Source organism: Mirounga leonina, unplaced genomic scaffold (genome assembly GCF_011800145.1).
Source record: "Mirounga leonina isolate KUSES-001 unplaced genomic scaffold, KU_Mleo_1.0 Mir_200, whole genome shotgun sequence".
Taxonomy (NCBI): Eukaryota; Metazoa; Chordata; class Mammalia; order Carnivora; family Phocidae; genus Mirounga; species Mirounga leonina.
The window spans coordinates 23232193-23245678 of record NW_023270503.1 but is presented as its reverse complement, the minus strand read 5'-3'; the positions used below and the strand labels follow the sequence as shown (position 1 = coordinate 23245678).

The 13486-nt window shown below is 51.7% G+C and overlaps 1 protein-coding gene across 1 annotated transcript; it reads right to left on the bottom strand.

Annotated features, from left to right (window-relative positions):
* Nucleotides 1–219: 219 nt before the first annotated feature.
* Nucleotides 220–2298, bottom strand: HOXB13 (homeobox B13). Its single transcript, XM_035026919.1, has 2 exons — nucleotides 1403–2298; nucleotides 220–473 (listed from the first exon to the last, which is right to left on the bottom strand). Exons 1-2 carry the CDS (start codon nucleotides 2004–2006, stop codon nucleotides 220–222), a joined length of 858 nt encoding a protein of 285 aa, XP_034882810.1. The 5' UTR covers nucleotides 2007–2298.
* Nucleotides 2299–13486: the final 11188 nt, after the last annotated feature.

Below are 13486 nucleotides of genomic sequence, written 5' to 3'. Positions count from 1 at the left end.
TGTGTTACTCTGGTGGATTGGATTGTAACTCTGGGCCTCACTGGCTCCCTAGAACACATGGGGGTACCCAGGCCATCCCTGAGGGACCGCCCAGGAGCTGTGGCCTGGGAAGAGTGCAACCTCTGGGAGCCCCTTAGCAGAGTCCTGGCATTGGCAGGCTCCGAGGGTCTCCCCAGGATACTCCCACTTTTCCCCCACCTCCCTAGCCAGGGATCTCCCTCATGGAGTAGTGCTGGTCTTGACCTTGGCGAGGACTTTCTTCTCCTTAACCCGGCGGTTCTGAAACCAGATGGTGATCTGGCGCTCTGAGAGGCTGGTGGCTGCCGAGATCTTGCGCCTCTTGTCCTTGGTGATGAACTTGTTAGCTGAATACTCGCGCTCCAGCTCACGCAACTGCCCCTTGCTGTAAGGAATGCGCTTCTTTCGGCCACGTCGGAAGGTGCAGCCGTCCGGAGGGTGCTGCGCGCCTGACTCTGAGCCGGAAGGAGGGAGAGAAAGCCACGCTCAGACCTCTGCCCGCAAGCCCACGCGCAGACCCAGGCCCTACAAGCTAAGTAATCCTACGGGGAGCACCCAGATCACCCTTCAGACACGCGTGAGCTCCACTCCCCCAAAGTGCAGGGGGACACCTCGACTTCCAGCTGGTTTCTGATGACCGCTTAGGCTTGGAAAGACCAGGCTTCTGCAGGCCACCCTCACCTATCACTGTCCTCACGATTGCAGGTCTGCAAACACACCCATCACACACAGCCGGACCTTTGCCCACAGTCACATATATCCACCCTCACATGTATTTTCAGACTCTTGACCACTCTTGTAGATTCTACAGGCAAATTACGTAGAGAAAGGAACACATTTCTGCCTCCACACCCAATACACACACACACACACATTCACACAACACGCACGCATACACACACCCCTAAGTTCGGACTGCAGGAAATCTAAAATTTCCTTTGGAAACTGAAAAATTCACCTGAGAGAACATGAGGATTTCAGTTCTTTACAGAATATCCAGTATCTGTGTTCCTACCCACCCCTCCGCCCCATACTCACTGAATTGAGTCATTTAGCCTTTTGGTAGAATTAAACCTGGGATCTGAGAGGGACGAACGGCATGAGCCCCAAAAGCAGCAAAAAGAACCAAACACTTGGAGGTATGAAAAGCTGGCCCCAAGGCCTCCTAGGGAGGCGAAGGCACCTGGTGGCCCACAGGCTTCTGATCCTCTGGGGCCTCCACCCTGGTTCTTCAACGGCCTGAACTCTCCTTCAGAGTCCTAATAAGCCAACAGGAGCTCCTCCTCACCAGCCCCGGCTCCCTTCACTTCCTCCCACGCCAGCGCCCGCCGGCCTACAATCCACAGTCAGCACCAGCGGGACCCAAAGTAGTGGGGCAAGTTACCTGCAAAGGCCGCCTTCCAGAAGGGACCCGGTGGGTTCTGTTCCCCCTGGCAACACATCTGGCCGTTCCAGCCGCCGGTGAGGGCCCAGGGCTGGTAGCTGTCCACAGGCAGCAGGGAGTCGTGGCGAGGCTCCCCCGGGGCGCCCAGAGTCTGCACCACCGACACATCCAGGTAACTGGCCATAGGCTGGTAGGGTCCCGGGTACCCGGGATAGAAGGCAAACTCGGTGGGGCGGCTGGGGTACTCCTCCCCGGCCGTGGCAGTCTCCGCGGAGTAGGCAGCTAGGGTGGCCGCCTGGGCACAGGGTTTCAGCGAGCTCCGGGACACCCGGCAGGAATAGTACCCGCCTCCAAAGTAGCCGTAAGGCACCGGAGCCGGGGCCGCCCCCTGGGGCAGCCCGGGGCAAGGGTGGCACTGCTTTGGCGGCTCCGCGGAGCCTGGCAGATCGAGGGGGGCATAGCTGACGGCGGGCATCAGCGTAGGCGCCACGGCCGGGTGGCTGGTCGGTGGGGAGTGGGCGACTAGATGCCGACTCCCTCCGGCTCCCGGCAGGCCTTCCAGATCCTTGGCCCCGTCCAAGGCGGCATAACCGCCGGGCTCCATGGGGCCGAGGGTCGGCTCATGGGGTGCCGGCGGTGGGCGATCCAGGGGGCACCCCGCTCGCTCTCCCCACCCGGGCCCCCCGGGCGCCCGAGGCGTTTTAAATCGCTCGCAGCTCGCACGGCGCCTGCCTCCGCTCGGCCCGGCCCGGCCCGGCCTGACGCAGGGGACGCAGGTGCCGGGGCTCACGCGCTCATTGGCTGCGGCCTGGGGGACCCAGACGCTCAGAAAATCCTCCGGGCAGAAATCGCGAAAATACTTCACCCCTGCTTCTGTCTCCCCCCTCCTCCCTCCCTTCCTCCCTTCCCCCCTCCCTCTCTCTTCCTCCCTCCCTCTCTCCCTCCCTCCCTCCCTCTCTCCCTTTCCCTCTCTCCCTCCCTCCCTCGCCCTCTTTCCCACTCTCCCTCTCTCCCTCTCCCTCTCTTTTATTGCATTTGAAAACAAGAAGGGCGAGGAAAGCTGCTTTCCAGTTTGGGGCTCCCCAGCTCCGCGCCCGGGGCGGGGTTGAGTGGGGAGGGGAGGGGAGAAGTGGGAGGCGGAGGGAGAGAAGACAAGGAGCCCACCCCACCTCCGCCTCCTCCTCTCCCTCCCTGGCTCTCTGTCTCCTGTGCTTTGGCAGGTTTAACGAGAGAATAAAAAGCTCTCCCAATAAAGTGTGCGTCTCATGGGGGGAGAAGGGGAGTCGGGGGTGGGGCCGGGAGGCCGCCCTGCGCCTGAAGGGGGAACCTGGGAATGCGCGTGAACCAGAGGAGGCTGGGAAATGGGGACTAGAGGGTATTTCTGGGAACCCCTGGCTTTGGGTCCTGGGTACAAGCATCCCAGTTCATTGCAGGTGCCCCTCCTCTTCCGGATGCGCGTAATATGCTGCCCAAGGAAGTGCCAGGGAAGCCCCTTCCCTTGGGATCCCAGCTACCGCCCAGGCGGCTCCCGGATCGGGGTGGGGCAGAAGGAGAGGGAGGAGGACAAGATCTCGGAAGATGACTGAGGATCTGGAGCCTGGGACGGACGACGTGCAACGTTCAGATCTGAAGGGGAAATGGAGTTTCTAGAGGTAGCCTGTGAAAGGGGATCTGCATTTTCATTTAATGGTGTGGAAAGAGATGCGTACGGGGAGACGACACACATGACCTGTATATTCAGAGAGAGAGACAGAGACCCAGGGAGGGCAGCATAAAGAGAGAAAGAGAAAAGTTGAAGGAAGGAATGGGAGAGGATCTTACAAAATCCTGAAGTACCATCCAGAAAAGAAGACCTCTTTCCCCCCTTTTCCGGGATTTAAGGAATTTCTGGGAAGCCAGGCCTAATTGGCCATGCATTAGTTGCAGGGGTTCTGGACCCCAAGAAAGAAGGAGCCTGCCCTGTGAGGAGATGTCTAGCCTCTCTGCCCTGCAGTTCTCCTCTTATGTTCCAAGAGGCCCAGGTAACTCACTCTGACCCTGGCACATTCCTACCCAAGCTGAGTGTCCAGAAAGCCCAGGGCCCCTATCTGCTTCCTCCAGGCTTTATATTTACTTAGAAGGAAAAAGGGGTGGGAGAGAGCGCCCACCACTTGGAGAATTGCTGGTGGCTCCTCTGTTGGGCCCTTTTGTACAGTACAATTCGGAAGACTCAAACTACTTTGTTTCACAAGTCTTCAGAGGTGTTGTTTCCTTTGCTACCCCTCCCAAATCAAATCCTTCTGAGTCTACGTTTTCTAGAACCCCCAGTTTTTCTGGAGAGGGCAGGAACTTTTCCATTCCACGCCAAGGTCATGGCAATTATATAGAACAAACCACTCTGACTCTCGGTGGGCTCAGCCATACCCAACCTTACCAACCTGAACCTGAACCTGAGCCATCTTTCAGGAAAGGGCCCGTGCAAACTGGAATTTCCCTGAGCTGTGGGCTGTAATGGAGATTATAGCTGACCCTCAACAAACATTGCTAATAATAAGAAGACACCAAGCACAAAATCCTGGGTAGATTTTATTGTATTTGAAAACAGTATGAGAGAAAAGGGAGAAGATGTCTCTTTGACGCTTTCTAGTTTATTGTCATAGTCTCTTGGTTGTTTAACAATGAAAGGCAGAACTACCAGGATTTGTACCTAAAGACTAAGACTTTTTCACTTTTTTGTTGTTGTTTTTTTTTAAGTATACTCTATGCCCAATGTGGCAACTCACAACTCCGAGAGTTGCATGCTCCACCAACTTAGCCAGCCATGAGCCCCTTTTCACTGGTTTTTACTTGGTAGATGACAATACAGGCGTATAGATCCCTAAATTTAGAAATAAATAATTCTAATCATAGCTTATGACCCAGCAATTCCATTCCCGGACATATACCCAACAGAAATGAATGCTTTTGTCCATCAAAAGGCATATACTAGAATATCCAAAGCAACTCAATTCATTGGAGCTCAAAAATAGAAACAACACCAATGTCCATCCGTAGTAGAACGGGTAAGTAAATCATGCTCTAATTAAAGAATGGAGTACTATGTAGCAATAATAAAAAAAAAAAACTACTGCTACACACAACATGAATGAGTCACATAGATATGTGAATGAAAGTAGCCAGACACAAGAGAGTAAATTTTGTATGATTCTATTTCTGTGCGGTTCAAGAACAGACAAAATTAATCTATGATGATAGAGGTCAGAAGAGATTACCCTGGGAAGAAAGGTTCCTGACTGGGAGGTGACATAAGGAAGCCTTCTGGGGTGCTGGAAATGTTCTTGATCTCAATCTGCTTGCTAGTTACCTGGGTGTGTTCACTTCGTGAAAATTCAAGCTGTACACTTGATATTTCTGCACTTTACTGTCCATCAGTTTTATCTCTATTTTTCAGAAGGAAAAATAATTACATACAAGAATGTAAAGATTCCTTGCAACACTGCCTGTCATTGTGATTTGGGGATATGTAGTGTTCTAGTTCAAGTCCGTGGAAATAAGCAGCCAAATGCCCGAAGCTCTGCATTACTGTGGAATGCAGAGGATGAACTCACACCTAGCCCTGAAGAAGCTCTCCAGTGGTGCTGTTGACCCCTCTGTAAACAGATACATTTCAATACAAATAAATTCCATAGGATTTTTATTTCTGTTTCTGTTATAGTCTGCAATTATTTAGTGTCTACTAGATCCCAGGGAATATTTCTGGATGTCATATTTATTAGCATATGGACATGTGTTCCCGCTTCCTGTACATGTATATGTATGTGCATCTGTCTGTGACCTGTCATAGACCTTAACTGGAGTCAAATAAGGTAGGACTCATTCTCCTTATCTGCAAAAATTCTCTGTCTCCTTATGGGGACAATAATTCCTCCCTCACAGGAATGCTGTGAAGATTAAGTGAAATTTTGCACTTGAGAGCATTTTATAAACTGAATAAAAATGAGTTCTATCTGTGCTTCTGTATGTGTATCTGTGTCTAATGAACTACAGCCACCTCTTCTTATTTGAAGAGAAAAGGACAGTGGCCTAAAGAGTACCTGTCACTTCTCACTTGCCTCTCTCAGCCCTGAGTACGCCTGAGATTCCCACAAAGAGAAACCGAGGCTCAGAGCCTCCAAATCCTCCCTGGAGCTCAACGTGAGCTCCGCTGAGGTCTCAGGACAATCCAGACCTCCCGACCTCCCCGCCAGGGGCGGGGGCGGGCGTGTGTGTGAGCCAACCCTTCCCCCAGCCCCACAGGCTCCTTTGTGTCCTGCTGGGAGCCTCCGTGCCGACGTCCGGGACCCCCGAACCGCTCCCCACCCCCATCTCCCTTTACGGACCCAGCCAAATGCTCTGAAAGCCTCACAGCTGCTCCTTTACATACCGCCCAGACACCTCCAGGAAGGTCAAGGCCAAGTTGAAAGTTAAGAATCTGATTACCTCCGGGAGCCCATTCAGCGCGGCCCCACAGACCGCCTATGACCTTTACAGCCGGGCCTTTGAGTGCGGCCGCCGCGCCCCCAGGGGTTCCGGCCGCGGGGACTTGGAACCTCAGTGTCAGCTCCCGCCCCGCCCGGGCTCGGGCCGCCAGCCAGGGGGAGGGGGCGAGAGGCGCCCACTCGCCCCACTTGGGGCATTTGTGAAATTATGTTTTTGTTGTTGTTTTTTTTTTTTTTTTTTTGCAAAGCAAGGTGAGCGCCCGGTGGCTTCGTTCTCCCACCTGGAACAGTGTATAGGATCGCGACGACCGCAGGCCTCAGGTCGGCCGTGAAGAATAATGCGAATTTATCCGTGGCGGCGACAAGTCATTTTCTGGAAAGGTCGGGGCTCCGCTGCCGCTAAACTGCTTGGAGTCGCGCTTCTTTTATGAAAAGGGCCTAATCTCTTTTCTTTGGTCCTTTCTAACATCCTTTCTTCCCCTCTGTATTTTCTTTCCTCCGTCTTTAGTCTCTTGGTATCTTTCTTTTCTTTTTTACATTTGCAGTTCCCTTTATGCCTTTCTTTCCTTCAATTTTAATGAGCTTTCTTTTTGCGCCTTCTTTCTTGCATTCTTTCTTTCAGTCAGTAGTGCTTACCTTCTCGCCCACCCCCATCCCCGTGCCCCTTTATTTATCCTTTATTTATCCCCTTCTCCCTATCTGTCCCTTACGCTATTTTTTCATTTGCTTTTTCTTCCTTTCCTTTTTCTTTCTTTCGTTTTCCATTTTTTCCTTCCTCCTTTTCTGTCTTTCCCTCTCATTTATTTCTTTGTTGTGTTTTGTTTTGTTTCTTTCAATTTCTTTCTCCCTTATCTCTGATTTACTGCTCTCTGTCTCCTTCCCCCCAATGCACACGCTCGTTTTTCCTTTCTTGTCCTCTCAATTTTCCATTGTTCTTCTCCGAAGTCTGGCAGGGGCCTGTGGGGCGGCAGCTCGGAGGAGCCTATCCCTGGCAAGGGCGGTCTGCTGGGAGGCCTGGAGCGGGTCGCGGCGGAGCCCTGCCGGCGACTGGGGATGAGAGGGAGCCAGGCCCTTCTCTCGGAAATGAAGTCAGGCGAGGCCTCTCCCGACCTTAGAGAAAGGTCTTTTGGAAAATTTGATGGCCGTGTACAGGAGCTACAAGAACCAGAGACTGGAGGCAGGGATCTGCAGAAGGAAGCCACTATCACCTCTGCAGTCCCTCCCCACCCAGGGAAGCCCCGCGGGCTACATCCCAGGGATCAGGACCCTCTCAGGACAGATCCAAGTCTTCAGAAGCAGGGCCTGAGGAGAGACCTACAAAAGGAGCTGATCGGGGCCTCCAGCACGGAACACTGGATCTGAGGAGCAATGAAACGATGGTCTGCTAAGGGAAGTGGCTAGTTCCAACCGCAGGCCGCTGCCGCCCGCCCTGATGGCGCCTGGAAACCAGAGGAAGCGCTAAGCCAAGCCCCAGAACTGTGAGTGGGGTCCGGAGTGGAGGGAAGGGGGCGGGCAAAACTGAGGGTCGCTGAACAGACACCAAGAGCCTCCAGTCCTTTGGTCAGCAGCTGTGGGCCGGCCAGCAGGCTGCTGCCAGCCTGCCACGTGTGCCGTGTGCCGACTTGGAAAGCCCACTGGCACTGAAGTCCCCAGCGCCCTCTTCCCACCCTGGGCTTTGCTGGGGAGAGACTTCAGTCATCCACCCCTGGCACTCAAGCCAGAAAAGCCCAGCGTGGATCTGGCCCAAACCACTAGGGATTTGGGGCCGAGAGGGCAGCACTGCAGAGCACAAGTCTTAAGCCAGATTTTGTCGGGCAGTCATTTCCACTCTGCGAGCCTCTGCTTTCCCAGCTGCCTGTGTAAGGACAGGAGGGCTGGACTGGCTAAGTCCACCTCAGTGTTCCCTTCGGGCAGAAGAGAGCAACAGGCAGGAGGAGAGAAGGGAGCATTCCTGGAAGTTGAGGGCCTTAGTGGGGGAGGAAAACTGCAGAGAGAGCCACAAATAGGCCACTGGGCTGGCCACTGATTATTCTGCAAGGATCTAGGGTGGGGCACATTTATTAGGTCCTGAGGGAGCCCTACCCTGAGACCTGGCTCCGTGGGTCAACCGTCATGGACTGACTCAGTTGGGATGGTCGGACCCAGGGTGTAAACTCCACAGTGGCCCATTAAATAGGACCAAATTGGTGCGGGAGATCACCTCCTCCACCCTCTCAGCCTGTAATGTCCTGAGGAGCCCTCTAGACTCCCTGATCATACGCAGGCTGCAAGTGGAGTAACAGAGCTGGGATTCTCAAAGGGAGACTCACAACCAACGTCTTTGGGGTTTGCAGCAGCTTCTTGGATCCCGAGAGACTCGGCTTCCTTTATTCTAGCCCCTGCGATCCTGGATGGGACTCAGGAATGGGGAATATATCAAAAAACCTACCTGCAAATTCCAGAAAGTAATCTGAGTCGCTTATAATCTCCCCACCCCCACCTCCATGTTATTTTTTCCATCGGGGGAGATGGCTATAGATGACCATTATCAGGATAAATGCTGGCTACTGTTGGGGTTCCTAGTGTATAGACCCTGCTAGACACGAAGACAATCAAGTGAAATGTCAGCACCAAGGCCCTGGCCGCTCGAGTCCAAACCCACCCAATTGTCCTAAAGTGGAGCTGTAGGTTTGAGGCTTAGGGGAGAGGCTTAGGGGAAGATTTAATTTCTTGCTCTGATTCCCCCATTTCCCTTGCGGAGAGGCCTGAGACTTTTCCAATGGTCCCGAACTTGACCATCTTGTGGCCCACCTCCTTTTTCTCTATCCTCCACCTCTATAGAAAGAGTTCCCGGGGCGCCTGGGTGGCTCAGTCGGTTAAGCGTCTGCCTTCGGCTCAGGTCATGATCCCAGGGTCCTGGGATCGAGCCCCACGTCGTCGGGCTCTCTGCTCAGTGGGGAGCCTGCTTCTCCCTCTCCTACTCCCCCTGCTTGTGTTCCCTCTCTCGCTGTGTCTCTCTCTGTCAAATAAATAAAATCTTTTAAAAAAAGAAAAAGAAAAAGAGTTCCCCTTTGCTTTTCACTAAGTTATCTGTTCCAAGAAACAAAGTTGGGAGAGGAGGAAGGTAGGCATTACACACACACACAGGATGGAGCTAAGAAGAATGGTCCATAATCCATAACTACTAAGAGCTGTCCTGCGCATGGGGCTCATGGGTTCCTCTCTTTGAAGAAGCATAACCAAGATGGCAGGAAAAAGTGCCACAAAGGTCTACCTCCTTAGGACTCAATAAAGGCTTGAAAATAACCAATAACCCTAGTGCATCTTAGAGTGTCTGGCTGTACACAAACACACACACACACACACACACACCATGTGCTTTTCGAACCTCAGCCCAAGCCTGAGATGAACATCGGATAGTTCCTGGTTACTGCCTAAGTACTCTGACCTGGAGAAAAGTCCATCTTAGGCAGGCCACCAAGGTTCTGGGCCAGCCCTTTATCTCAGACCCCAACATGTTAAAAGTCTGGAGAAATCTGGCCGCCTGCCTACACCAACCCTAAATGTCCAGAGCCAATATTGGGCCATATACAGGGAACCCCTCCATTAACCTGAGATTTGGGATTGGAGCAGAGCTGTGGGCTCTGGATCACTTGGGCTTAAACTAGTACTTCTTCGGGGCGCCTGGGTGGCTCAGATGGTTAAGCGTCTGCCTTCGGCTCAGGTCATGATCCCAGGGTCCTGGGATCAAGTCCCACATCGGGCTCCTGACTCAGCGGGGAGTCTGCTTCTTCCTCTCCCTCTGCCTCTCCCACTGCTCATGCTCTCTCTCTCTCTCTCTGTATCTCTGTGTCTCAAATGAATAAATAAAATCTTTAAAAAACAAAACAAAACAAAACTAGTACTTCTTCCCTTCCAGCCTCCTTCAGGGGTTTTCTAAGAGCTCTGAGAGGGGAGATGAAATGTCCCTCACTTTAAATTGGAAAATCACCCACCAAAAAATTTTTTGTATTTGGTCACAGAGTCTATAGCTTTGTCCACAATTAGAGGAAACTGTAGCTGTTATTGGCCCTGGATGCCAGAAATCTTCCCGCAGAGACATGAAGAACATTGTTCTCCCTCAAGTTGTTTCTATGGCTGGGGTAGGGCTTGGGAGAAGACTCTGATCTTGGAGGCTACCATGTAGAAACCCACACCAGGGGCTAAGAATCTAGGAGCTGAAGAGGATAGAAAAGCTTTCTCCTATGAAGTCATTAATTAGAGCTATCTCTGATTGGGGAATATGTGGGGCTCCCCTTTCTCTCTTCTCCCCTTGAAGAATAGGAAGTCCCAAATTCTGTAGTGACTCAAACTAGTCCGTTTTAGCCAGTGATGTGTTCAAGTGGTTGGGGGGGCAGATGCCTAGGGAAAGAAGCTGTCTTGCCCAAGTTGAATGAATTGACCTCAGAATGAATGGCCAGTTCCTTGGTTCCAGGCAGCTGTGAGCTGCCATAGTGGGAACAGGAGGACAGATGAAGAACACAGAAGGTAGATAGCTCCAGTGGCTAGATGCAATGTTGGAACTTGCAGTGATGCCCTGACTGTCCCTCTCCATGCCTGCCCTGGGGGAATCCCAAAAGCCAGGCTGGCTGGGGCATGAACATGTAGAAGCTCTACAAGCTTTGTTCCATGTCTTCCAGGCTCTAGGGGGCCAAAGCCTGGCCTCAAAGGTACCTCCTCCCAGGCTGAGGGACTGCTGATCTGGCTGTTTCGGCCCCATTGAGCAAGACCGGAGTTCTCAGTTTCTTATTCCTAAGGTTAACCTGGAAATTTTCCCTAAGAACGGGGCTCAACTGCAGAGGCCCAGATGGAGGCCTGGACAAGAGCCATGGTAAGCAGACCCCCATCTCTCCAACCCCCCCAATTCCTTAATAACCCCTGCGATCTGGCAAAGCCCAGCCCAGATCTCCAGCTCCATGTTTGTGTGTTTGGGGAATGATGCCGACAGGGGTTGGGGGTGCTTGTCCTCCAGCCTTGGATCAGAATCTCCCACACCAGCCTACCTTCAGGTTCTGCCTCCTTTGTCCCTTACTTGCCCTTTCTGCCTGGTGTTTCTAGCCTCAGGAATCACCTGTCCCAGGGGTGCTGAATAAGGCTTGGACCAGGGCAGCCACAAATGGACGGTGGACCAGCTCCTCATCCCTGGGTGCTTTGTGGCCTGAGATCTGTGCTAGGCGGCTAGGCGGCTCCCTCCGGAAAGGAGATTTCATAGGAACCAAAGGGCCCTATGAACAACTCTCCATCAAGAGGAGGGGAGACCTAAAGACTTTTCCCCTTTAGTCCAAGAGCCTTACTTCCCTTACTTCTGGACGTGTAAACACATGGTAGGGCAGATTTTTCAGTAATGCAGCTGAGCACACCGAGCCCTGCCAGGCTTAGCCAGCAGCTCTTGGATGGCCCCGCGGATGGGTGGCTCTAAGCTCAGATGGAGCCGCTGGAGAGTGTGGGAGCCTCCTCCTAGACCATCCTTCCACCCACCCAGAGACCTCTGTGCCAGGAGGTGCACCCTCCTTCCAGGGAGCCCTTACCCTGAAGCAGAGGCTCTACATCCAGGCGGAAGTTCCCACTGGACCAAACCCTGCTTTGTTCGTCGGAGAGCCACGTGCTGCAGCCTGCAGTTCGGGGCTTCGGACAGTATTACCTGCATGCCACTTTGGCCAGCAACCCCCCCAAACATGCAGACCCTTACATCCCAGTCCCCCTAATCCAATGTGTCCTGTGCTGGGGACTCTAAGTGTCCTATATGTAACTTTCATTTAATCCCCACAACGAGAGAACTGGGCAGGGGGCAATTGTTACTACCGGTTTTGTAGACAAGAAAACTAAAGTTGAGGAGATTAACTTGTCCAACTTCTAGAAGCTAATGAATGATGAAGGCTGGACTCCCAGCACGTGTCTTTATGGCACCAAATCCTGGCTCTGACCATTTCACTTTCTCTTCCCCGTTCAAACGCCAAGCTGTTTCCAATTTTTGAAATGGAAATAAATCTCATTAAAAAGTACAAACTGATATTGAAGATAGACCTAAGATATTTGAGAAGTCATCAAAGGGAAAAGGGAAGAATGAAGGGGTTTGAGAAAAATAAAATATTGACTCCAAAATAAAGGAACTCTTTAAACACAGTAATTTTAGACCAGTGACCCCCCGCCCCTCCAGTTTTTAAAACTATAAAGGTGGGGACTAAATTCAACTCCTTTGCCTCCACCCCATTCTCACCACCATTTCACTTCGGAGCTGAGTCTATATGAGCAACAAGTGAGCTATCCTGGGAAATTTTCACCTAGAGCTGAATGACTGAAGCCCAAACTCCTTAGCGTCTGTCTGCTGGGCTGTCCACACCCACAGCACCTAAATCACTTTCCAAATCTGTCCTGTCCTGGGGGAAAAGGGTGTTTGGTGAGCCTGAAGATTCTGCACCTGATTCCATGGGCTCACTCCTTGAAATTGAGGGTGAAAGTTGGTGCATGTGTGTGGCTTTCTGGGAGATGGATCCATAATTTATTGATTTGTTTTCTAGTGGCAAATTTCACATATCCAAAAAAAGAAACAGTGAAAAAAAGGTAAAATTCACATATGCAGAAGAGGATAATAACCCCTTCCTTATACTTATCAGTCAGCCTCAACAGTGATCACTCACAGCCAGTCTTATTTCAGGGCTTTTTTACCCAAAATCACTTTGGTTAGAGTGTTTAACAGATAAGGACTTCTTCCTTTCTTTCTGTTTTCTTTTAACAAATCCTCCATGTGATTATCATACATAACAAAACTAACAATAATCCCTTAATACTATCCATGTTTCAATTTCCTCAGCTGTCTCAAGATTCTTTTTAGGATTAGTTTTTCAAAGCATGACCTAAACAAAATCCACACCTTCCATTTGGTTGCTACATCTCTTTTTTTTTTTTTTTAAAGATTTTATTTATTTATTTGACAGACACAGAGATAGCAAGAGCAGGAACACAAGCAGCGGGAGTGGGAGAGGGAGAAGCAGGCTCTCCGCTGAGTAGGGAGCCCGATGTGGGACTCAATCCCAGGACCCTGGGATCATGACCTGAGCCGAAGGCAGACGCTTAACGACTGAGCCACCCAGGCGCCCTGGTTGCTACATCTCTTAACTTGCTTGTGACCTATACCAATTTCCTGCTCTCCTTTTTCTCATGCCATTTGTTCATTTATTGGGCCAACCCAATTCTCAGAGGTATTGGTCATCCTCAAAAAAGATGACTGCTCTATGTTGCGCCAAAGGACTTATTCTTACAGGCTCCTGCCTCCTTGTTTACTTCAGCTGGCTGTGGTCAGGAGAGCTACCCCAGGTTCCCTGCTCTCTCCCAGAGAGAGTGGAGCTGGGTCAGGCAGGACCCCCTCCCCACCATCACCACTTCGGACTCTTTGGTTCCCTTATTGATCTTGGAATGGGAAACCTCCCTCCCTCTCCCAGTCCCAGACAGCCAAGAATAGGATCCTCTGACGGGTCTTTGGGTTATCCAGCTCTCCGAGTGTCAAAGATTGACTATATAGTCCCAGACCTAGCGGCAAAATTGCTTGCCATTGGGCCAGAACTGTCCAATTCCTTCCTTGGGGATGCCTCCAGAGACCTCTATGCTCCCC

Bases quoted from the DNA above. Each gene is read 5' to 3' on its own strand.
- HOXB13 (XM_035026919.1), bottom strand. From the start codon at position 2,006: ATGGAGCCCGGCGGTTATGCCGCCTTGGACGGGGCCAAGGATCTGGAA. The intron at 474-1,402 runs GTAACTTGCCCC...CTTCCGGCTCAG, and splicing joins CTGGAAGGCGGCCTTTGCAG to AGTCAGGCGCGCAGCACCCT.